The 26,836-nt window shown below is 28.1% G+C and overlaps 1 protein-coding gene across 1 annotated transcript in view; it reads right to left on the reverse strand.

Moving 5' to 3' along the window:
* The window catches only part of LOC100205272 (puromycin-sensitive aminopeptidase), an 89,084-nt gene that overhangs the window by 32,019 nt on the left and 30,229 nt on the right, over nt 1-26,836 (reverse strand). The window contains exons 6-8 of the mRNA XM_065799902.1: nt 17,717-18,293; nt 17,445-17,615; nt 6,806-7,282 (exon numbers count right to left, since the gene is read on the reverse strand). Coding sequence (XP_065655974.1) covers nt 6,806-7,282; nt 17,445-17,615; nt 17,717-18,293 — 1,225 coding nt within the window. The remainder of the gene's footprint in view (nt 1-6,805; nt 7,283-17,444; nt 17,616-17,716; nt 18,294-26,836) is intronic.

Consider the following 26,836-nt stretch of genomic DNA (forward strand, 5'->3'; position numbering starts at 1 on the left):
TTGGCCTTTTAATATTTCTCTTTATGTTTTTATATATATATATATTTTATACTATTTTTTTTACTTGATGTAAAAAAATTGATATAACTTTTTATGTACTTTGAAAATCTTAAAATCCAAATGTCAATACCTTATCCGACAAGTTTAGAACATATGTAAAAAATTTCAGGGATGTTGTATTAATATATTTCAAGTTATCGTGTTTTGAATGAACCCATTAAAATGAATATTTTTCAATAAATTCAAAGTAAAATGAAGTATAAAATTCTAAATTTGATTTGAATAAAACAATAAAATTTTGTAATATTAACAATGATTTCCAAAAGGAACTCAAGTTACACATTAATAATATAAAATCAAACCCTGATATTTTAGTTTTTGCTGATAAAACAATATATAAGCAATATATACCAAATTCCCCTAGATAATCACCATAAATTACTGCGTGATAATATTTCTAATAACTACGCAAAAGCCCCGAAAAACTTAGAATATTCAATAATTTAGAAGGCCAAAACATTGCTAAAATAATTAATTTAGATGCTAGAATTGAATCAGTCGCACCAGCGCAAGTGTTTATCACACCAAAAGATCATAAACCAAAATTTCAAAAACATTGGCTTCCAAATTGAAATAAATATTAATTTAAAAATTGTGAATTTTCTTGATGTCACATTTAACCTCTCGGAAAATTCTTATAGACCTTATAAAAAACCTAATGATGAATTATCGTATGTTAATATAAATTCGAATCATCTCCCTCAAATCTTAAAACAAATTCCCATTTCAATTAACAATAGACTTAATCAAAACTCCTCTAATGAAAATATTTTTAACTCTTCCAAACGCGTGTATGAAGATGCTCTTATAAAAAGCGGATTTAAAAATTTCGAGCTAAAATTTGAACAAAAATTGCAAAAAAGTGAAATAGAAATAGAAATATAATTTGGTTCAACCCTCCATACAGCAAAAAAGTTTCAACAAACATTGGAAAAGCGTTTTTTTTAAATTAGTTGACAAACATTTCCCTCCCTCTAATAAATTGCACAAAACTTTTAACAGAAACACTATTAAAGTAAGCTATAGCTGTACAAAAAATATTGAAAGAATTATAAAAGGTCATAATTTTGCATTGATTAATAAAAATGAATTTCTCAAAGAAAAAAATACTGAAAATTGTAACTGCAAACAAAAACTTGACTGCCCTATGAATGGCAAATGCTTATCAAAAAATATTATTTACAAATGCATTGTTTCCTTGCAAAACAACCCTGATAAACATTATATTGGCTTAACCGAGGGCAAATGGAAAAAACGTTATGCCAATCACAAACAATCTTTTAAACATAAAAAATACTCAATAGAGACTATGCTGACTAAATATATATGGCAACTAAAAGAAAAAAATATTAATTTTAAATTAAACTGGTCTATCCTAAAAACTGCGCCTGCCGCATAACATTTCTAAAAATGTATACTATGTTTACAAGAAAAATTTGAAATTATTACTCATTTAGATCAAGAAAATTTACTGAATAAAAAATCAGAATTAATTTCTAAATGCAGACATGAAAATAAGTTCCTTTTAAAAAATTATAAAAACAAATGACCAGTCCAAATTTATCCTAATTCTAAAGAATTCTTTTCATGATTTTTTAATTATCTAATGTAGTTGATGCAACTTCCTGGTTGCAGAATACTACAGTTATTACATAATTAATTATAACAATTCCCAACTTCCTGTGAAATAATTTTTCTATAATTTGACATTCTTCCTGATGAACATGCTGATGGTGAAACACAGTGTAGAAGAAATCAAAAATTAGATAAGTTCTTTTTACTAATTTATATATACACACACACACACACACACACACACACACACACACACACACACACACACACACACACACACACACACACACACACACACACACACACAGCGACCATTTTCTATAGGCGCATGAGGATTATGTCTTAAAATTGTACTTAACTTTATTTTTATAGTGTATTTCAATAAATTATAAATAAAGTATCAAAAAATATTGAAAATTATCAAAAAATAATATCAAATTTGAAAAGAGGTCAATCATAAATGAATTAAATTCAAAAGATAGTTCACATTTTATAACAAAACTATCAAATAAAAAGTTTTTATTACATTTTTAGTACTTGATTGGACCTTCTTTGCGCTCAATTACTTGATCAATTCGTTTTGGCATACTTCCCATCAAGTTTTCTAGCACTTTTGGCTCCATATCCTCCCAGCATTCTGATACCGCTACTTTTAGCTCTACCACAGAGTTATATTGCTTCTGGTCAGCATAGATTCGTCTTACAATGATTCCCCAGATGTTTTCAAAAGGATTCAGATTTGGACTGAGAGCAGGCCACCATATTTGCTCAATTTTTTTTAGCTTCAAACCAAGCTTTAGTCTCATTACAAGTGTGAAAACAAACTTTTTGCGTTGATATTTGTTTTTAAATGGAATCGAACATAATTTTAGCATAATTAATGCTTTTTCAGCTTATTGCAGATCAAATAAAAAGTGTCCCCCCCCCCCGCCTTTTTTATTTAATTTTTTTATATACAGTGTTGATCCTGTGGAAAGTAAAGTATGAGGAGAGAGAGTGGTAGGAAAAAAATATGCTGCATCTATAATTAGTATTTTTATAGTTGGTTAATCTACCAATTGGTTATTGATAATGCAAATTTAGTTAAATATTTTTTGTAAATATATACTTTTCTTTATATATATATTTTTTGTTATTATGTATAAATAAATTGATTTCCAGTTAATACATGTGGTGTATTTTTTCCTTTTTTAATTCAATTACTTTTTTTAGATTAATCTGATGACATGTTTGTTCAATATAGACATTTAGACAGTTAAAAACTATTAAAACTGATATATTTTGTTAATTTGGTAATAAATTTGTTAATAAAAACATCTTTAATCATAAATAAATATCTTTAATAATATTTAAAATATCTTTAAATGTCTTTTATCTTTTACTTGATAATTTTATTGCGGCAATATTTGCTTAATTTTGATTTACATGAATTTTTATAAAGCATTTATATTCTGTTCCATTTTACAAAGTCTTTTGTTTATTTTTTTTTAGTTTATTTAGATGTCCCAAGAAGTCCTTACGGTCTTATCACAGAGCACTGCGGATAAGCATTTAATTGGAAGTTCACGCCTCCTTCCTAACCAATGTCGTAAAACTTGCCTATGGGTGGGGGGTGTAAACCACGGATCCTTTGTTTCTGAGGCAAGAGCGCTACCACTGCGCCACGGCTGCTCATTAAACAGTGTTAAAAGATAATATTATTGCATGCCAAAGTGGTTGAAGTGATTCTCATGGGTTTAAATCCTTTGGTTTTCACGCTTAATTTTTTTTTTTTAATCTTTACCAATTTTCTAGAATACAAAATAAAACAATTTTAAAGGTCTATAAATATTATAAGCATATCATATATAAAGATATTATATACTATAACAAACAAGAGGGAGATAATTTTTTAAAAAGCTTTTTAAAATTTCTAAAAGCATGAAAACACTGTTAGAAATTTGTTGCGCATATGTCATGGTAGAGTTTAAGGTTTTAATATGCTTAGTATTAGGTTGAGTGTACGCATTAAAGAGACAACTTTCTTTTTTATAGAAAAAAGATTTTACATGGAAACTTAAATTTTCTTTAAAATTAACAGGGCAAGAGTCCTAATAAAAAGGATTATCTTTTTCCGGATATTTCCAGAATTCCGAATTTTTCTCATCTTTTAGTTTTTCCGGACAGCCAAAATGTTTTCCATACATATACAAGTTTAGGAATATACTTTTGTAATATATTTGTTTTTTAAGCTTTTTCACCCATCACTCATACTAAAATTAAAAAGAATTTGAAACAAGTCAGCTAAAAGCAAAGTTAAGAGGAAAATATATTCCAGAAATTTTACCCAAATGATTTTTCGCTTTTTTAAAAAATAACCTGGATGATCTATGAAATAAGCTACTGATGGCCTGAAAAAAAATTGATAGAAATTTATTAAAGAAAAAAATAATAAGGTCAGTTCCCGTTTTTTTTTTTTTTTTTTTTTGATATATATATATATATATATATATATAAAAGTTTACAGAAGTTGTTAAGTATTGAAAGTAAATCGTAAACTCAAAAGAAAGGTTTATATATTTTACTCTTTTTTAAAATTATTGAAATAAAGTGATTAAAATGGTAGATGTGGAACAGACTTACCATGACCAGTAATATATTAATATTCAGTAATAATTACATGGGTCATGGTAAGTCCGTTATTCCACATATTTGAGTCATCTCATGTTTTTTGAAACTTTTTATACCAATGGTATTTACTTAACACATTTCAAGCGGGTATTCTAAATATTATTTAGTGCTAATGCAATTTGTTGATAAATAGTGATTCTTGCAATGTCTATCGAAATGTTAAAAGTCTTTTAAAGTTAAATGCGGTAGTGGTGTAGTGGTAGAGCGCTCGCTTCATAAGCGAGAGGTTCGAGTTCGATCCCACCACGTCCCTGGTAGTACCGCGCTCAACTTATTTCTCCGCGCAGCGGCCTTGTTCATCAAGTTTCGTGTTTCGGAGTTATAGAGTTGAGAGAGGGTTATAGCCACATTTAAGTAGCCTCCTCGTCTGTAGTGGCCTTCTGGGCCTTGTGGAAGAATCTGGCCTTGGGGAGGTGAATCTGGGCCTTGGGGAGGTGAATTCTGGGCCTTGGGGAGGTGAATTAACAAAAAAAAAAAAAAAAAATAGTAAAAAACTTATTTTATAGCTTTCAAAAGTAAACAATGAGTATAGTTTTTATATATGCATTTAATTACTCTACCTCTTACTAAAATATACTGAAGCAAGGAATAAGTATAGAAAAGGTCGGTGTGATTTACTAAAACCCATATTTTAAAGGTCATGACAGCTAGTTAAATATTATTGGTAATATGTTTTTCAGTGAAATCCTAACACAGCTGCATTCTTATGAGAGCATAACATACGTTCACAGACAACAGCTGTAAAAGTTGTTATTTTTATAAATGACATTCCTTGTATGAGCAACATGAAATTTTATTCATATTATTGATATAATATATTAATATAAATTTTATTGCATGTATTTATTTTTAATTTTAAGATTTTTAGGATGACTAAATGATAAGCTGAGCTTGCCAACACTGTTACAGATTTAGTACTTGTATGCTGTAGTTTATTAGTAATTATAGATTTAGTACTTGTATGCTGTAGTTTATTAGTAAGTAAAGATTTAGTACTTGTATGCTGTAGTTTATTAGTAAATATAGATTTAGTACTTGTATGCTGTAGTTTATTAGTAAGTATAGATTTAGTACTTGTATGCTTTAGTTTATTAGTAAGTAAAGATTTAGTACTTGTATGCTTTAGTTTATTAGTAATTATAGATTTAGTACTTGTATGCTGTAGTTTATTAGTAATTATAGATTTAGTACTTGTATGCTGTAGTTTATTAGTAAGTATAGATTTAGTACTTGTATGCTTTAGTTTATTAGTAAGTAAAGATTTAGTACTTGTATGCTTTAGTTTATTAGTAATTATAGATTTAGTACTTGTATGCTGTAGTTTATTAGTAAATATAGATTTAGTACTTGTATGCTGTAGTTTATTAGTAAGTAAAGATTTAGTACTTGTATGCTGTAGTTTATTAGTAAGTAAAGATTTAGTACTTGTATGCTTTAGTTTATTAGTAAGTAAAGATTTAGTACTTGTATGCTTTAGTTTATTAGTAATTATAGATTTAGTACTTGTATGCTGTAGTTTATTAGTAAATATAGATTTAGTACTTGTATGCTGTAGTTTATTAGTAATTATAGATTTAGTACTTGTATGCTGTAGTTTATTAGTAAGTAAAGATTTAGTACTTGTATGCTGTAGTTTATTAGTAAGTAAAGATTTAGTACTTGTATGCTTTAGTTTATTAGTAAGTAAAGATTTAGTACTTGTATGCTGTAGTTTATTAGTAAGTAAAGATTTAGTACTTGTATGCTTTAGTTTATTAGTAAGTAAAGATTTAGTACTTGTATGCTGTAGTTTATTAGTAAGTAAAGATTTAGTACTTGTATGCTGTAGTTTATTAGTAAGTACAGATTTAGTACTTGTATGCTGTAGCTAAAATTGGACAGCTAATAACCATTAGAATATTCTATGTTTATATTCTTGATTTTTATGTTTAAAGAAAGTAATAAATTTATTTCATATATAAAGTAAGAAAGAAAGAAATTTTTTAAATTTTAATTGTTATTATATGGTGGATTATAATCATCTCAATACTTATTTCTTTTTGTCTAGAAAGCTTTTTCAAAAGACATTTGGAAATATGTTATTCAAAATTCTACCTAATTTATCTCTTTCTATGTTTGCCATTGTTTTATTTCTAAATCCTTTTTCTCTCTTTGCCATGATCTTACCTGGCTATGGAATTGGTAAAGCTATGTAGACTATTTTAAAGATCTTCTATTAAGACTAGATTCAAAAATATTTTGTAAATAATGTTTAGCATAAAATCCCTGTTTGTTAGACTTTTAACCCTTATTATAACATTGGTTTCCTCTAACATGGTTGCTGTAAAAATATTCTATTACATATATTGTTCGCAACTAGCAAAAATATTAACCTTAAAAAAAACTTAACTTTGTCTTATAGCTTTATAATAGAGCTTGGCAATGTTAAAATCTTGAATATTTAAAACTCAAATTGCAACTTTTGTACACTATTCAGAAAAATAAATTTAAAAATAAATACCTTCATTTTTAGCAGCTGTCCAACCAAGTTTCTGGGCAACAGGCCTATAAAGTTCTGCAACAAATTGTTGAAAATTGTTATAATAATTGGTATTTTGAAGAAGTATACAAATTTTAGAAATACTTGAAGTAATATCACGCCAAACTGCATAATTCATTTCATCTTTATAACCAGACAAAAATTTTAAAAAACATGATGTTGATGAAATACCAACAGCGCTAAGAGCAAACAAATCATTTACAAAATTAAGACGATCAATAGTAGAAAACTGATTAATCGCTGACCGAAGCTGTATCATCATTTCTTGTGAGTAACTAACTCTATAAAAACCTATTATTTCAGGGTTTATCTTTACCCAATCACAGTCAAGCATATTATCAATGTTTAGAGTAACTTCTTCTTCATTCATAAGAACTTTTATAAAATGTTTTTTGCTTGTTTTTAATGCAACTGGCACAGACCATAACTTCTTGCTATCTGAATTTAAAAAAACAACAACGTGAGATCAATAGGAAAAAATTTTGTTGTAAAACCATACATTTCTGTTTGATATTTAATACTACACACACACACACACACACACACACACACACACACACACACACACACACACACACACACACACACACACACACACACACACACACACACACATATATATATATATGTATATATACACACACATATATACACACACAGGGGCGGATTGAGGCTTGAAATCGGCCGGGGAATTTTACATTTGTCTGGCCCACATCAGGAAAAGTATAGAAATGTGTTAAAAATTAATAAAACCTGAGAAAATTTTGAATTCTAATTAGATAAATTTTTTTCAGCTCCTCCTTTTCTTTTCTTGCGTTCACTCATTTTGAAATTTTTGACATACCTGATTTAGGCCAGCCCACTGTCCCACCGGGAACTCATCCGGTGCTCCCTGTACACACACACACACACACACATACATACATACATACATACATACATACATACATACATACATACATACATACATACATACATATGCAGAATACTATAGAGTGAATAAGCACAGGTCAGAGACACATTATCAATCAATGGACTGAAAAAAGTATAGTTAAAAACAAAGATAGTTTACATAATAAGCATAATTATGCTATTGAAGATTGTATAGTGCAAAACCAAACAAACTAAATTGTCAACGCCAGATAAAAAATTTTTAATATATAATCAAAAAAATTTAACTATATTGTAGTCAAATACAGAAAATACAACCAAAATTTTCAAAGAATGTCATTTTTTGTCATATTTTTTAAGTTTTTATTATTTTAAATGTACCTGCTATGAAAAAAAGGATAAAATTTATTTTAAAGTAGCATTTTTTAACTATTATTTTTTAAAGTAGTCATCTTTTACTTATATTTAATAGTATATTCCAATTTTTTACTTAATTTTTGGTTTATTGATTATTATTTTATTGATCACCAATATTTTTTAGTTATTAACTTTTGATTAGTTTAATATACATGTGGTTTAAAATGATTTCAACATTTTTAGTTTCATAATTGAATATATTTTTAAAAATGGGTCGTACAGTAAAAAAATCCAGGAAAAATGGAAAAATACACCAGGGGAAAAAGAAAAATAGACTGTTCAAAGCAGTTCAAAACATCTAGTTTTTATCTAATTTATTTACAAAACCCACAATTCATGAATATAAATATATACTTCAGTTGAATCTCTTTTATATAGAAGCAGTAGATTTCAGTCCAGCAAAGAAACTATTGCCTGTCCAACAAAAACAGGAACCCGAAGTCTAGTTTGCCAGTATAGAGCATGTGAAAAATCAATTAATAGATGTGTAACTTCAGCTGTCATTGACATCTGAATAAAAGCTGGTTTTACGTATTAGTGGAAGATCTGTTAGGTAAATATTACAACAACAAAAAATTATTGTAAGCTTATCTTGTTTTTTAGTAACTTCAGCTATGTAATATTTTTCAGTGAAAGGACCCTAAAACTCACAGAGAAATATAACAAACTGAAAGGATGGAGTAAACTAAACTGGAGTTCAAGCAAAGGGTTCTGGACTAAAAAGCAAGTAGATTTCCAGGTGGAAGTTGATACTTTGCTTGATATATTGGTTACTCAAATAATTGACATGATAATGAAAAATCAAAGAAGAACAGAAGAGGCGAAGAAAGAAGATGTAGCCTACTATGAAGACCAGAGATCTAAAAGGAATATGACCATGACTGCACAGCAAGATAAATTATTTTAAATTAGGACTCTGTGAAGAAAGGAGAGATTTAAAAGAGTTAAGCAGTTGAATGATCAGAAAAACACAAAGGCTCAAAAAGAGAAAAGGACTGCGGAAACATTTGACAGATTACAGAAGTCAACAGAAAAGAAAAGCATAGACAAAGCTTTGGATGGACAAACCGAATTTGAAGATGATGTTAGCCCATTTGAAAGTTCCATTTTATGTAAAGAAAGTGATGATTCTGAATATGATGTATCCAAATCAAAAAAATTAAAAATATTTTTAGAATTAACACCTGATGAACTAATTAAAGCTACTTCTCCTGTTAGCGTTCAGTATAGAACCAGTGCAATAATTTCTGCTATTTACAATAAAGCAGGAGTTGACTTGAGATTTGATCAACATCTACTCTATGCAGAAAGATATAGATTTATTGAAAATCTTGGTTACTATTATTCACAAAAATAATTAAGTTTATTTGTTTTATTATCTTTATTATTTTAAATGTTTAATTTAATTGATTTAGGAGAAACAATATGACAGGATGTTGTTAATGTTTTAAAAGGAAAAAAACTCATAGTCCATTTTGATGGGAAACTTGTTAGACAGCTAGAAGAAGAAAATGATCTGACAGTTACCTGTGAAAGAATTGCAGTTAGTGTAACCAGTCCAGATTCGGAATGTAGAGATGATTTTTTGCTTGGCATAGTGCAGGCAGAAAATTCAACTGGGTCCGAGCAGGCGCTCGGACCCAGTTGAATTTTCTGCCTGCACAGGAGACTGCAAAAAACTTTGCAGAGGAGACTGCAAAAAACTTTGTCATACACTTGTTTACTACCTTGGTGGTCATGTTCCTGCTATAAAATTTCATCAGCCAGGAGCTTGCCATGAAACAAGGTTTATGGCAGATGTAATTTATTTGCTTACATTAGAAATGACAAAAGACATCTCAAACATCATGAATGAAAAGGAGAAGATTGTTCAGACAGCTTCTTTATTCATATCTCTATCTTACTGTCCTTGGTTTTTCAAAAGCTCTCTGAGTATTAAAGCACCAGCTAATGATTTAGCACCATTCAAAGATATGTTTGATTTAAGTAAAGAATATCCTGAGTTTTCTCAATCAATACTGAAAAGCATGCAAAATCAGTTAGCAGCTTGTTGTAATGGCTTTAGTGGATGATGATGCTGAAAAAGACGAGAAGAAGAACATACTCAAAAAACTCTTACAGTTTCCAGTTCTTGAAGAGTTTATGAAAGGTAAACCTGTAATCACACCACCTACAACATTATCAAATTTAATTGGTGATCAGAGCTGGATTTTGTTTTGCCAAGCCCAGGTTACCCATGACCAGGTTGAATTAGCTTGGCTGAGTTACTGTTTTAGACAACTTTAAATTTTTTGTTAAAAATATGGAAGTCACCAATGATTGTGCAGAAAGAAATAAAAAACTAATCCAAGACTTTATTATGCCATACCAAAATTAAGATATGAAGATATGAAGTCTTGTTGGTTGAAAAATGAAATGAAGATATGAAGTCTTGTTGGTTGAAAAAAACCACAGAAAAACGTTGAATACAAATCTTGCTAAAACCCAGCTAAATCAGATTTGAGGTGCTTGTGATATTTGTTCAACATTTCTTTCCACAATTCTTCAACATATGCAACATATATTTCACATAAATTTTATTATAATAAATGTTTAAAATAATTTTTTTTAATATTTACAAGTTTTATTGTAAAAATAGGAAAAAGTCAAAAAGTTTCAAAAACTTGAAGTTTTACACCAAGCACTTACAACCATTTAAATTTAAAAATTCTAATATATTTGGTCACAACATACCTAGTAACCAAGTTCTAGATGGCGCACATCTCTTATTTTTTTGGGACACCCTAATATACATGCATCATTGGTAAGATAGGAGGCATGAACTTCCTGGTTAAATGCTTATCTGTGGTGCTCTGCGGTAAGACCTTTAGGATTTATTTGAGCACCAAAATAAATAGTAATAAAAAAAAGGTAAACACCTTTCAACAATACATTGTCAATAATATTTTGATAGTTGTTTGCGGTAAATAACTGAGTTTTGAAGTTAAAACTCATAAGCCACTGCAAATCCAAAGCTGTCACAGAAGTTAGATCATATTTATGATCGACTGATTTTACCAAGCAAAAAAGGAAAGAGAATAAGACTTTGTCAAAAAGAGAGTATCTTGAGTTGTTAGCAAATAGAGTCACTTTGATGTGAGATTGTCAGGAAGATCATTAATGTAGAAGAGAAACAATACAGGACCAAGATTAGAAACCTGAGGTAACCCAAAAGTTACTGGAAATGATGAAGAGTGTTGGCTTTCAAGAATGACTTTAATAATGCAGTTATAAAGGAATGATTTAATTATCTCAAAAACTTTCCCAGATACACTATATGAAACAAGCTTATGGAGATGACCAGCATCCCAAACTTGATTAAAAGATTTTGATACGTCAAAAGCAATAGCCTTTGTCTCAACTTTTCCAAATAACGCTTGATAGAAGTTTTTAAATCTTTTTTATCTCAAAGACCTTGCTAATAATAATTTGTTGATTAAAAATTCAAGGATGCTAATAAAAGAGAGAAGACTGATTGGACAAAAGTTGAAGGGAGTGTTTTTTAGAGTCTTTAAAAATTTGAACCACGGATGCCATTTTCCAGCAGGCAGAGAAACAAGATTCAGTCTAGCACTTATTAAATAGTTTACATAGAATTGAAGAGAGTTCTGGAGAACATTTTTCTAAAACTAGGAATGTCGTCTGGACCACAAGTTGTAGAAGAATTAAATTGAGAAATCACTTTAGCAATAAAAGCCAGAGTGATTTAAACATATAACAATTAAACAGGTTAACCCTGTTAACAGGTTAACAAGGTTAACCTGTTTAATTGGAATGTCAGGAAGACTATAGCCATTAGATTCAAGAGTCAAATTATAGGAAAAGCTCTTTGCAAGTAGCCTTATCTTTGAGAAGGGTAATAAGGCCATTAGAATTAGAGATGGGATGTTTGACCTTTGTTAATGACACTGTTAAAGATTTTTGTAAATTCTGTAGAATCTAGCTTCTGTGGTAAGATACAAGATTTAGTAAATTGAGATTAATGGTTAGATATATAAAAGCTTAGCATCAGACAGCATCTTTTTACATTGATTTCTTGCAATAATAAAAAGGTGCTTGTTCTGAAAAGAGTTGTTCTTTTGAAAAAGTTTATATGATTTCAATTAGATATAGCAGCTGCACAAGGAGGTGAAAACCATGGAGTAGAATGAGGCTTGACTAGAAACTGACAAGAAAAAATAAAAGCTTCCATATCTCCCTAGATTCAGGAGGTTACGTAGATATGTAATAATGATTTAAACAAAATTATTATTACATATTATTGATTGGGTTACACAAAATACTGATTGGGTTATACCAAATTGGGTATAGTTGCCAGCTAGTCAGAATATCAGTTTTGTATAAATATTTTTGTAAATAATGAAAAAGTTAAGTATTAGAGCTTATCTGCCCTAGTCAGTTGACATCAACAAAAAAGAAACAAAAAGACAATGAAAATGTTGAAAATGAAAAAATTGAAGACTGGCACAAACAACAAAAGAACACCCTAGAAAAAGAAATGACAAAAGAGATTAAACAAAGAAATTGCTCTCTTAAAAGAAGAACTAAACAAACAAAAACAAGAAGCAACTCAAAACATGGACAGTGCACATACACATGGTTTTAAAGAAAAACTTCCTAAAATCTTCAATGGTCTAACATGGCTTGCTAAAGAGTGAGACGTCACTCAATATAGTCAGAACACAAATGGAAGGAGTAACGTATATCTCATAATCAATATAGTCTGTATAATCAATATAGTCCATATATATTTAATCAATATATATATCAATAATCAATATAGTCTGTACACAAATAATCAATATATATCAATATTCAATATAGTCTGTACACAAATGGAAGGAGTAATCTGACCAAAATGCATCAACTTACTAAATGACTTATTAAAATCTTACTACAGTCAAGAACTATTTAGATTAACATAAAATAAAATTTAATACAAATTAATTAAATAAAATTTAATACAAAATTAAAGTCTATATATCTAATATAGTTTATATTACACAGAAATAATTATCATTTTAAAATAATATTTAATTGAATCATACTTTTGCATAGTGGGCCAGAATTCACTTTTACTGGACAAAATTCTTAACTAATTTAATAATAGGGCTATACTCACTACAATTAGCATGAGTACTAATATGATGTCTGTGCTTTTTATGAAGGTAATATTTTTTTATTTTGTTGCTATGGATACCTTTATTTTGCTTAGCTACAACCTATTTTTGGTATTTGCAGATGTTTTACGAGTGCTATATTGACTGTATTTTGGCATGAGTACCAATATGAGATCATATGGATACTAATATTGCTTAGTCACCATATTTTCCTTAGTTACAAAGGGGTAAATTGATTTTCGAATTTTATCAGATTTTCGACTCACCTATATTGAATAACAATTAAGTATTTAAGTAAACAATGTTTTAACAATAATAAAAGCAAAAAATAGTTTAAAGTCAATTTTAAAATATCTCAAAAAATTATTAAAAAATAATATCGTTTGAAGATTGTTTAAGTAATTGTAAAACATCTGGAGGAAATGTTTTATGATTTGTTCAGTGTAATGTTGACTCATGCAGTGACAAAATAACAGGATCACTGGAAACTTTGAGTCTATTGGAAACTTTGAGTCTTCTGGATGTTTTTCGGCTAATATTTTTGCAATAAGATTTGAAGTCTTTATTTCTAGCCTCTTGAGCTTACTTCATTGGACTTGAGTCCAATGAATAATGTAAGACTTTTAATTATGTCATGTCCATGTATCAATACTTTGTGCACAGATTGAGCCATGTAATACCATGGATAAAGGGACATATATAGTCTAACAGTGTCAAAATAATAATCTCTGAATTTTAAGGAGTCGATTTGTTATCCTGAAGAGAGTGTTAAATCAAGATAATGTAAAATCTGAATATAAGTTTTTGGTCAATACCCAGAATTTCAGCTGTTTGTTTATATTCTGCAAAAGCACGCCTTGAAGTATTGCCATATTTGATTTTCCAGAATCACCACTTTTAGGAAAACCAACAACAAGTCCCATTTTGTTCATAAAATCAGTCTGAATCTTTTGTTTAGCTACAGATGCCTTTTCTTTGTGTTCTTTAAATCTTGCTTGCCACTTCCTTTCTTCCTTTTTATATGCAATGTGCAAAATCATCTCAAAAAATCGAATCCATGCATAAAGACTGCAAAGATCATATTTGAACTCTCTATTAGTTTAATCTATATTAAAGATATCAAGACTGTTTAGATTTTTTGGAGACACCACAACTGAACAGTATTGGTATGAGTTGGTTTTTTCAGATAATATTGTTTAAACCTTGCCATCAATCATTGTAAGTTCAATAATATAATTCACTTCAATAGAAGATCCACCAATCTCTAATAAAATCATACCCAAGCTTTCTATTTCACTTTTAATGTACTGATCTTCTTGGATCACAGATTTCTCGGATGCCGTTTTGTATGTAAATCTTATGGGTCTACAATAGGTTGCGGATGACAATTTGATTTCTCCAAATAGGCATTTTTTTGTTGCTGTTGTTAAATCCAGTCAAATCCAATGAGACTAGACAAGTAATGAATAATGATTCTTCACATTTTAAATCTCTGTTTATGTCAGGTTCTGATAAAACTTGTTTATAAATGCTTTGGTCAGTAACACCATCAAAACCAGCCTTATACCTGAGTATCATTGTTTTTATTGCTTTGTTGTTCAATACCACGTGCCTCATCACAGGTTCCGAAACGGCACAGATTCTTTGCAAAGTATGAATCATTAAATCTTTAAAAGGAACTGAAGTTGAATAGTCCTCCACTGTTATATTTGCAGGATAACATTTCAATTTTGCATCCCTGACATCATTGTAAGCAGGTTAGATACTATATTCTTTCTCCAAGGCTCCACTTTTAATCAATTGATAGTAAGCTTTTGCCAGACTGGCATCAATTATAAAAGCCAGTGCTTTGCCTGCTGAACATTTACTTGCTTTATCTGTATTTGAAATATTTAAAATGTTCTTGGCAGCAATAACAATAGATTCATCTCTTAATTTTTTACTAGCAGCGAAAACAAATTCATCGGATGAATGAGATTCAAGTAAGCCAGATACACTCTGTTTTTTAATTTTATTAGAACTATCATCAAATGTAACTGGTTTTTGACCACGCCTACTTGCAGTTGGTTCATTGCCTTTTTTTTCTGACAATTAAATATTCATTAAGCCAATTCACAAACTTTTTTGATGAAGCATAAAAGAAATGATTAAAAAAAATTAACAATGTTATAATATTTGTAAATACTGCAAGGTGGACCTGCTGATTGCAGGATTTTGATGATAGGCAAATACCTGAATGAAACAAACATTGGAAGTTCAATTTAGCAAGAATTCTATGGTGAGGTTTTTTTTGAAAAAATGCTGTCACTTAATTCAAGTCTATTATTGTTGCTTCTCAATCATCATTTGTTCCATTAAACTCAATCTTACAATGTTTCACGATTCTTCATTTAGCTAAGGTGCATCCTTTTACTGCAAGTGTTCATTCATGCTCAAATAACTTTTATCTTTTGTTCTTATCTTGCAAATCTATACTTTGTAATTCTATCCCATGTTTTACTGGCTCATACAATTCTGTCAATTGTTTTCTTTGTTTTAATTCACCTTTTTGCTTTCTGTTAACTTCCAACTTAAATGTCTTAAATATTTAGTTTTGTGAAAAGGATAATCACATAAATCAACTGGAAGGCTTCATCTGGTTTTGATTGATATTGAAAATACAATAAATAACTGGCCAATAGGAAACATCAAAAACAATTTACAACTTACAATTACCTTTTCACTTACGAAGCGAGTGCTCAACCACTACACCATACTGCATTAAAGAAAAATGCTCCTTAATTATTGGTAGAATCCACTACTACCTCCATAAACAATTTTGAAAATAATTGTGAAAAGAATTGAATTGAAGGATTGTTATGATTAGAAAAGTAAAGATGATAGTATCAATGTGCCAAATTGAGAACAAGAAATAACCAAACAGTGGAAAGAACTGATTCAGATGCACTACCCATTGGAAATAACTTGCCTAGGTTCTACCACAATTAAAGAAAACTTAAAAGATTCTAAAATAAGCAAAAATACTCCAAAAGAGCAAATAAAAATCTTGAAGCAAAGAAATAAGAAAAAAAAATCAAAGGCTGAGAGACATTTAAAAAGTACAAAAAAATGTACAAAAATAAAAAATAAAAAGTACAGCCCTTTACAAACATTTTGACAAGAACTTTGTTGTATTCTTGTAAATTACTAAATAAAGCACTACTACATCTATTCTTTTTATTGCGGTATCAAGATATTACTTAGGAACATATTATGTTTACTGATGATTGCCATCAAAAATTTATGTCAGTTTTTGTATAAAATATCTTTTTTTTTATATAATGAAAATGGCTTAAAGTTGACCTCAACAAAAAGAAGCATTTAAATTCACAACAACTGTATTGTGAATTTAAAAAATATATATATTTTTTAAAATTACATGCCTAATTTTTTTTTTTATTATGTAATTTTAAAAAATATATATATATTTTTTAAAATTACATAATCTAAAAAAAAATTTATAATCATTTTTGAAGTAATATGCATTTAAAGTATGGTAGTAATAAATTATGTAAATCTTGCAACTAAAAAATAAATGACTTTTAGTGGCAGTAAATTTTTTTTACTTATAAATTCTAATTGCTATATCAAACAAAATCTTTTTCTAATCTTAACTTGAAGCTAAAACTTGGAACTTTCTAAATTTTGGTAAATTAAGATTTTTTTTTAACTATATATATACATATATATATAAATATATATGTAAGGAAAAAACTAGATGAATTAAAGTTTTTAGAGCATGGTGAGAAAAAAAAATGCAACTTAAGTCATCACACTCAAGATCAACTTCTAAGTGATCAATTAGTGATGACTGTCAAGATTGGAATATAAAGTTGTGTCATCAGCACACAATTTTATATTTCAATATACACATTTATGTGGCTCTTTTCGTCAAAAAGATCATTAATAGAAAGAAAATATAGACAGAAATTAGATTAGACAGAAAAGAAAACAATTAAATAGTAAGATCATAAGAAGAGAAAAAATTCTTGGTAAATATCTCCTGGCTTAAAGGTGTTACATTAGGTTAGATTAAAAAAAAATGAATAAAAAACATTCACATTTTTTTTAAATGTCAATAACAAAATCAATACCAAAAGAACCATTTGATGAAAATTTCTTTTGAGTAATTGTTATAGTTCTTTGAGATTTAACATGATTACTTGTGACAACCAAAACAGGATAACCCATTTCTTTGGTCCATAATTCCATTACCTGCTTAACTGGTTTAGAACTTGCTAATTCTAGATGATACCAAAGATCATCTGGAATGAAAAAATAAGTAATAATAAACAAACAAAATTAAATTTTTTTCTAATTATACTCAATAAAAATTCATACTTCCAAATTAGTAAAACCAATTTACTTGTTGCAGCATTTCGAAACTGAAACGTTTTCAAAAAAGTACAAAGTCCATTTCGGAAAATATCTTCTCCAAGATAATCATGAAGCATTCTTATAACCACTGAGCCTTTACAATATGATATTGTATCAAATATTTCATCAATTTGTGATGGATGATCAACATAAACTTCAATAGGATGACTAGTTGTTAAAGAATCAAGCTGTAGAGCTTTTACTAAAGTTTGTGAAACAAAATTTTCCCAAATGTTAAAGTTTGGGTAACAATGATCAATGCACAAATACTGGCACCATGTTGCAAAGCCTTCTTTTAACCACAAATCAGTCCACCATCTCATTGTAACAAGATTACCAAACCAATTGTGAGAAAGCTCATGAGCAACAACTAATGAAACATTTATTTTACAATAAAATGAAGATTCTAATGGATCAAATAACAAAGCATTTTCACGATAAGTTACCAAGCCCCAGTTTTCCATTGCACCGATTGGGAAATTTGGTAGTGCTATTAAATCAATTTTTGGCAAATGATATTTGATGCCAAAATATTTATTGTAAAAATCCATGCATTTTATTGTTAACTAAAATAAAATTTTTCAGTCATTAAAGGGATCCCAAAGTGCTGAGACAAGTTGTGTTTATTTTAAAGAGAATGATAAAAAAAAATGTTTGGGCAGAATTTTTTTAAGTAAAACAAAATAATAAATGTATACCGACAAAAACAAACTTTGTTGTTTTACTCGAAGCTTGCCGTCTCCACAGTAGCAATTCTCTCGCAGTCTTTAAAATATATGATGCAATTTACAGACTTTATAATTTATTCAAGCGTGTTTAATTCCAATGAGTTTTAGTAAATGATGTTATTGTAGAATTTCGATAAGAAATCTTAAAAAAATTTTTTGTTAGCAAATTGTAAATTTTTTTTTTCCATTATAGATTATTAAAGAATTTTAGTTACTTATCATTATATAAAAGTTTTTTTTTAATCATAAATTACTATAGAATTTTTTTAGTTATTTCAAATTATTATTTTTTTGTTATTTTTACAAAGTTCACATTAAAAATAATAATAAAATATTTTAGACATTTTAAGCTTGTTTATTGCTGTAAATTAATTTTGCGTTATATTTATTGTTATTAAATTATTATTATCCATATAAAGGTTCTGTTAAAAAAATTATTTTGTATTTTTTAACTTTATAAAAGTTTAATTATCAGCATTTAGGAATTGTTCATAAAGTACAAAATGGTTTAACAAAAAACCTTTAATTTTGCTAGTTTTTTGATTAGAGAAATGTAAAATACTTGCCAAATACGACATAAAAACTAGGAAATATTAAATATAATGTTTTTTAATGTGCGCTTCAACACAATAACAATTTTAATCGCTATCTGTCTTGAACTATTTCCATAAAACATTATTTATTGCTTTAATTAATAAAAAGTTGTCTGTTTTATGCTCTGTTACGCATTGATGATTTTAAAAAAAAAATTTTTTACTTTACATAGCCATTATGTACAAAAAAGTTAATGTTTGTTATTATTACTATTATTAATACTGCGCACATCAGTTTATGCTTTAAAGAATGTTACTGCGACATTTATTTCCTTTATTTCAATGCAACAAAGACATTCTTTTTCAAGTGGCATAGTTTTACAATATTTACATCATCATGTTTACCATATTTACATCATCGTTCAGTGCCAACACTTAAACGGCTTAACTTTGACGTTTTAGCAATAACGGCTTAACTTTGACATTTTAGCAATATATAAATTCAAATTTTCATAGCTGATACAATTAACAACTATTTTGTTTCTATTATCCATACAGTCTTGTCTTTTTTTAAGAGGTTCGAATTGGTATGGAGTTGCCGACATTTTAATCATTTATTTACCAAAATCCAAATGCAAAATACAAAATTACCTTGATATTTATATGCAGATCATCAAAATTTATCAATTTCCACTAAATTGATATACTTAATACTATTTTCTAAAAATAAATTAAAGAATTTGGCTATTATCTCTAATAAATGATGTCATTTACCAAAATTATTTATTAATTAAAAACTTTTTAAATGTCATTTCGATAGGAGAACAAAAACGTCATAGCAATAAATGGCTCAGATAAATTAAAAAAAAGTTCCCATTATTTACATAAAAAGAAAAAAAGATTCAGAATATATAATAAGGTGATCATCGACTTTTTTATATATTTTATTTAAGAGTAATATAAAAATCTTATTTGGTTCTCGCACTCTATAAAAAAATATTCTTATGTTTAGCTTACTATAAAATTTTTAGGAAAGTCATATGATTGATAATAAACTCTATTTTAAAAAACAAATAAAACAATAACAAATAATATTGATTCAAAAAAAAATTCTACAATGACGTTAATTATAAAATATAAAAATCTTAATTTTATTTGGTTCTCGCGCTTTATAAAAAAATATTCTTATGTTTAGCTTACTATAAAATTTATAGGAAAGTCATATGATTGATAATAAACGCTATTTTAAAAAACAAATAAAACAACAACAAATAACATTGATTCAAAAAAAAAAATTCTACAATGACGCCATTTACTAAAACTCTTTGCAATTAAATGCGCTTAAATAAGTTATAAAGTCTGCAGATTGCGGCGTATATTTTAAAGACTCCGAGAGAATTGCTACTGTGGAGACGGCAAGCTTTGAGTAAAACAACAAAGTTTGTTTTTGTTGGCATACATTTATTATTTTGTTTTACTTAAAAAAATACCTCCCAAACATTATTTTTTACCATTCTCTTTAAAATAAACACAACTTGTCGTGGCCCTTTAAAAGCTTTTTAAACACTAACTCCTTCTTAACCACTTTAATAAAACCAGTAAAACATTAATTAAAACGAATTCCGACAGATATTATAGTTTATCAACATTCAATTTAATTAGAAAAAAACTTTTAAATTTTTTTTTATTATAACTACAACACATTCTAACAATAATCATTAAAAATAAGTAAACAATAATCATTAAAAGTAAAACCATAAAATAACTACAAGTTAGTAGTAACCAACAGGGAACTGATTTTGATTAGAGTCAGGTTTGTAGCTGGGGTAGTAAAATGTGATAAACCGTCATGATTTTCACTACCATCATCATTATCATAATCATCTTTATCATCAACATCACCATTATTGTTTTAAAGTCTGTTTCTCAGCACTTGCATGATTGAGTAATTTTTAATTATGACTTCAATACCTACCTACATTCTTGCTCATTTTCTTTTATTAACCCCAGGATTTCCCACAATGCCCCTTCGACTCTTTTTATTTTCCTGCCTCTAATAACTGTAGTAATTCTCCCTAATTCTAATTCCTGTATATTCCTTTGCTCTACTTCATGAAACTGGGAATTAGATGCTGTTTTAAACTCTATCCATAAATGAACTCTTGCAATTAGATGAATTAACACTTTCATAAAAGGGTTAAATCCACAGAGGAATGTATGGTACTTGTAAAGACCCTAATCAGCGATTAAACTTGTTTTACCATGATGCTGATCATTATTATTTGACTTTCTAGTTAAAGAACCATCTTTATGAGAATTCTAAAAATATCATCTGTATGGTTTCAATTTATAATGAATTCCTGTTCAACTGTACATATACCCTCATTATGTGTCAAATGTACATATACCCTCATATTGTTCCTTAGATCACAAAGACTACAGTGAGCACCTCCCCTGATTTATATTTAATGCTATATATATTTATTTTTAATATTTAAATTCTGTCCAAACTGTTCACAACAATGTTTATTTTGATACTAAAACTTTATAATAATGGATCATCAGATGGATCCCATCTGGATCATCAGATGGATCCCATCTGGATCATCAGATGGATCCCATCTGGATCATCAGATGGATCCCATCTGGATCATCAGATGGATCCCATCTGGATCATCAGATGGATCCCATCTGGATCATCAGATGGATCCCATCTGGATCATCAGATGGATCCCATCTGGATCATCAGATGGATCCCATCTGGATCATCAGATGGATCCCATCTGGATCATCAGATGGATCCCATCTGGATCATCAGATGGATCCTATCTGGATCATCAGATGGATCCTATCTGGATCATCGAATGGATCCTATCTGGATCATCAGAGGCCTTCTTTAGCTTGATAAACTGCATAAATGTATTTTTTAAAACTAACTTGTTTATAAAGATTTTTTAACACTCTCCAGTTTTTTGTTGTGAAAAATGATTCACAATGATTCACAAGAAGATTCAGGTAAATTAACATTGTTATCTAAAAGTAAAGTGAAAAGGTCTTATTGTGCGTATCCTGTGTAAAGAGAGAAATGTTCAGAAACAAAGTAAAACATTTTTTTGCTAATAAGTTGCTTTAAACATGTTTATTCTTCAATGTTCATTCATGTTCTAAAATGTAAATGAAATATCCAAATCGTTATCAACATTTTAATGATTTACAAAATAAGGATTAAAAAGTTTGTTGGTTTTATTTTAAAAAGTATTATGACTATCATTTTGGTGTTCAACATATATAATTGGACGCCAAACAAATGTCCATGATGAGATCCATCAGTTGCTCTGTTGAGTGTTCTACCACTAGTCTAACACTGCATCATTTTAGTCTTGGTAAGTGTAACCCTTGCTAATTTGAGTAATTAACTGGGACAACCAATGCGGCCAGGTTTGATAAACAAAGATTAATTGTTGGAAGCTGTGACCCAGAAAAAATAAATATGAAATAAAGTTAGGTGAATAAAAAGTAATAAAGAACCATCTACCAGTCAATGAACATTTTTTTAACAATCCAAGTAAAAAGAAATACCACAAATTTATGATTGGTTAAAAAAAACATTGTTTTGAAACCTAAAACAATTTTAGCAAAATAAATAGTCCAAAAGAAATGACAAATATTGTCAATTTATTGAGTAAATATAGCTTTAAGGCAATAAAACTTTTTAATGCCAAAAAAATTAAAGATAAATTTATGTTATGTAAAAGATATTCAAGATAAAATATAAGATACTTTATAGATATATTTATATTATACAGGCTTGGCCAGGAAGGCGTGCAATTTCAAGACTTTATATAACCACGCAAATAATATTTTGTTTTGATGATTTTACCACCGTTTTTAACAAATGCACTGAAAAAATTGTTTTTTAATTACGCTGAAAATAAATACTTCGACATGTTTATCTTTACTAATACGTACGAGGACTGATTTTTTGAAATTTATCAAATACTACAATGTTATACATCATTAGAAAGCCCTCAAATACAGTAGTATTTCAAAGGTGAAAAAATTATGAACATCAGACAATTCAATAAAATTCTACGACATGTTTTAGTAGCAAATATTCGATATATGGATTTCTTCATAAAACTGTTGGTCAAAAAAAAAATTTTTTTTCACATTGTTATAACTTTGCCAATTCTTATTCAAATATCTATAGCTTGGTATCAAAAGATAGATATACAAATGGATTATAATTTTAAATTAGCTTCTAGGTCAAGGCTTCTAGGTTGAGGGATCCAGAGGGGGTGCTAATCCACCACCAACATGTCACAAAAATGCACTTTTTTTTCATTAAAAATGTATATTTTATGAAATTGGTAATATTTATATACAACAAGTTGTTATTATTTTACTTTACATCATTAGCCAATATTACAAGTCTATCTTAAAGTTAGGTGTTGGGTTGTGGTTAAGTGGTTAGTGAAGTAAATAAAGCTTGAGCTGTTGGCTGGGTGACTGTTTGACAAGACCGGTTGGTAATGGTAGTGTTAATAAAAATAAGAATTTATAAAAGTAAATAAAAAAATAGTAGTAATATTTAGAATAACTTCTAGAGACTTTGAGAAAAGACTAAAAGTATTTACTTTATATGTAAAGTTGAAATTTGCTTCAATATTAAATAATGTGAAATTACTCAAATATCATGGTAATATGTACAATATTATGGTACATAGTATAATACCATATGATACAAAATTCTTGACTGGGTAATATACTTCAAATCTTTATTTCAAATAGCATTTGTCACACTAAAAACTATCCACCGTAATGTTGTCCTCAGAGGCCATATTTGTATGTGAATTGTAAATCTTATACTTAACAATAAATTTGTAAATAAAGATCAAATAAACAAAATGTTTGGATCCAAATGCTAAAAATGTAAATAAAATATAATTGCCTTAACAATTATTAGCCTCCTTCCCCTCAACCCCCTCCCCCTCTCTCTAACCCCTCTAACCCAATATCCAGTTAAGGAAATTCAGGAAAACAGAATTTAAGTACCAAAAGTACGACACTTTGTAGGCTATCTGCAACACTTTATTTTTCAATGAAATTTGGTAGGTAAAAAGAAAATTAGTGTAGAAAATTTAACAGATAGTTTTTAAAAATAAATGAACTTTTAATTCACAACATCTTACCATGAGAACATTAACAAAATTTCCATGAGTAATAAAGTTAATAAATAAGTCTTTTTTATAAAAAAAAAAAAATTTAAATTTTATAAGCGATCACTTAAATAGCAAAGGTTTTTTTAATAACCTTATATAAAAATTATTCACCAAGTTTTTGTTGAGAAGAAAAAAAAAGACAGAAAACTGTTTGAATTAAACAACTTTGATCTTTACTTATGTTTTTATATTATTGAAAAGCATTTAAACAAAGTAACAAATCACTTCTAATGATTTTTTATAAAAATTTTAATAAATATATATTTTTTTCAATATATATTTATAAATGTCCTTAAATAAAATAAAAACTATATCAACTTTTTAAATAAACGATGTGATTATTTTTTCTTTTGTTTACATTACTGCGAAGAATTGTTAAGAACCTTTTTTTCAACTTTTAAATGTGCGCATTTATTAAACAATCGTTAGATGTAGTTTGTTACTTTATTTAAAAAGGATTTTCCATAATATTATATAATAAAAAAATTAGTAAAGACAAACTATTCAAAGTTATTTATTCCAAATGTAGTTTAGATAATCTTATAGTTTATTATTTTAGTTAAGTTTTTTAGCTTTTATTTTAGTTTTAGTAAAGTTATTTTTTTTTTTGTTTTTTTTTTGTTTTGTTTTTTTACGAAGATTTATTTGCTTCTTTAAAGATAAGTTTTTTTTTAAGTTTCCTTTATACCTTTTTACCTATATTCTTTATATAAGTTAAGATAATTTTACCTTTTTTAAGTTTCTTTTTACCTTTATACCTATATTCTTTATATAAGTTAAGATAATTTTTTCAGCGCATTTTTAAAACGTATACAAATTTTAAAACATATTAACAGCTGTCAAATTTTCAAAATAAAATAGTATTTGTGTGGTCATATTATGACGTGAAATCGCACGCCTTCCTGGCTAAGTCTGGTTATAGTGAGAAAGATGAAAGATCTGTGTGAAATATGTAGAAATATATATTCATACATCCAACATGCATACATCCATATATACAAAATTTTTGAAAAACAGAACTTATGTATGTATGTATGTATGTATGTATGTATGTATGTATGTATGTATGCATGTATACATGTATGCATGCATGTATGTACGAACTTACATACATAAGTTTCATCATAAAACTGAAATTTTTTATTATATGTGCAATAATATCAAGTCTCATGCTTTTCCATTTTAAGTTTTGAATAAAGGAGAGTTTCAACTCATCCGTTTTTTCATGGAAACAGAAAAGGGAAGGGAAAAATAATCACATGGGCATGCATAGAATAAGTATTAATTTGTCCGAAGGAAAACTACCCATGCTCACATGATTATTTTTCTTTCCCTATCCCATTCCCATAGAAAAACAGGTGAGTGGAAACTCACCTTAATGATGCTTTATTTAAGCACATTTTAACTGTGATTTTGCATAAGTTTGAACTTTGCAAATCTATTTAAAAGTGTTGAAACTTTTTTAAAATGTTGTTATTATTTACAAAACAAAGAATTTAAAATTTGATCATACACTTCGAAAAAAACTGCTTTCTATTCAACAGCTTTTATAAGTTTTAATGGAAAATCTCTAAGTATAAAAGCAACCAATTATTTTTATACAATGAATGGAATTTCGATCTTTTGTTTCATAACTTAAGACATAAAAACACTTCACCATTAATACTACTGATATTGTTTTAACAAATTTAATAATTTTTGCTTTCTTACAATTGTTGCTTTCTTACAATTGTTGCTTTCTTACAATTGTTATATAGTCAGAATTTTTTCATTTTTCAGATCAACAGCTTTCAAACAAAATTGTTGAAAGTTTAATAAAGGGTTTTAGTAAGAGAATTTTTGATAAACTTGTTGCAAGTGTAGCTTAAGTTAAAAATGGATCACACCGTATTAGAGTGGTCCCTTTTAAAAAAAAAAATTTTAATTTTAACTGGATTTTTTACCGGTGATAAGATTTGATTTAAAAACCTTAAATTCCAAAAATCCAGATCTTAGGACAATTTTTAGATCCCCAAAATACATTGGAAGTTCGAGTAACAGATTGTGCAAATGTTCCGCAATGTTTTAACCCACTGTAACTGTTTCTTAGTAGGGATTACACAATTTAATTGTTAATCATTAAAAAATAAATTTACAAAACTTTATTAATTTATAACTACTTGTCCCACAAGAGATTTGTATGCAACACCACAGATGTTGCATAACAAATCAGTTTAATTGCTCTCATTCCAATACTTTCAAACATTCTAATCTCAATACTTTTGCGCCATTGAATTTAATTTTGTTAAATTGCATTTCAGGAAGTCATAAAGTTTTAAAAACTTAATTCTCTTGAGGCCAAAATAGTTCTTAAAAACATGCCACAATATTATTAAGCATAATTTGCTACAGTTTAATTTATAAAGTTTTTAATGAGCCTTATTCCTTTTAATGTTACAAAGTTTATATCTAAACTTATAGTGTTTGTATTACAAGCTTCAGTCTTGTGTTTAACAATGGAAAATACTCCCATACCAAAATAGGTTGGAAGACTTCTAGTCTGGGAAATAATCTATCTATTGAAGCGGCAGAGACCGTTCTCGATTCAGAAAAAAATATTTATTAAATCCGATACATATTCCAGCTA

The sequence above is a fragment of the Hydra vulgaris genome, chromosome 06 (assembly GCF_038396675.1).
Source record: "Hydra vulgaris chromosome 06, alternate assembly HydraT2T_AEP".
Lineage (NCBI taxonomy): Eukaryota > Metazoa > Cnidaria > Hydrozoa > Anthoathecata > Hydridae > Hydra > Hydra vulgaris.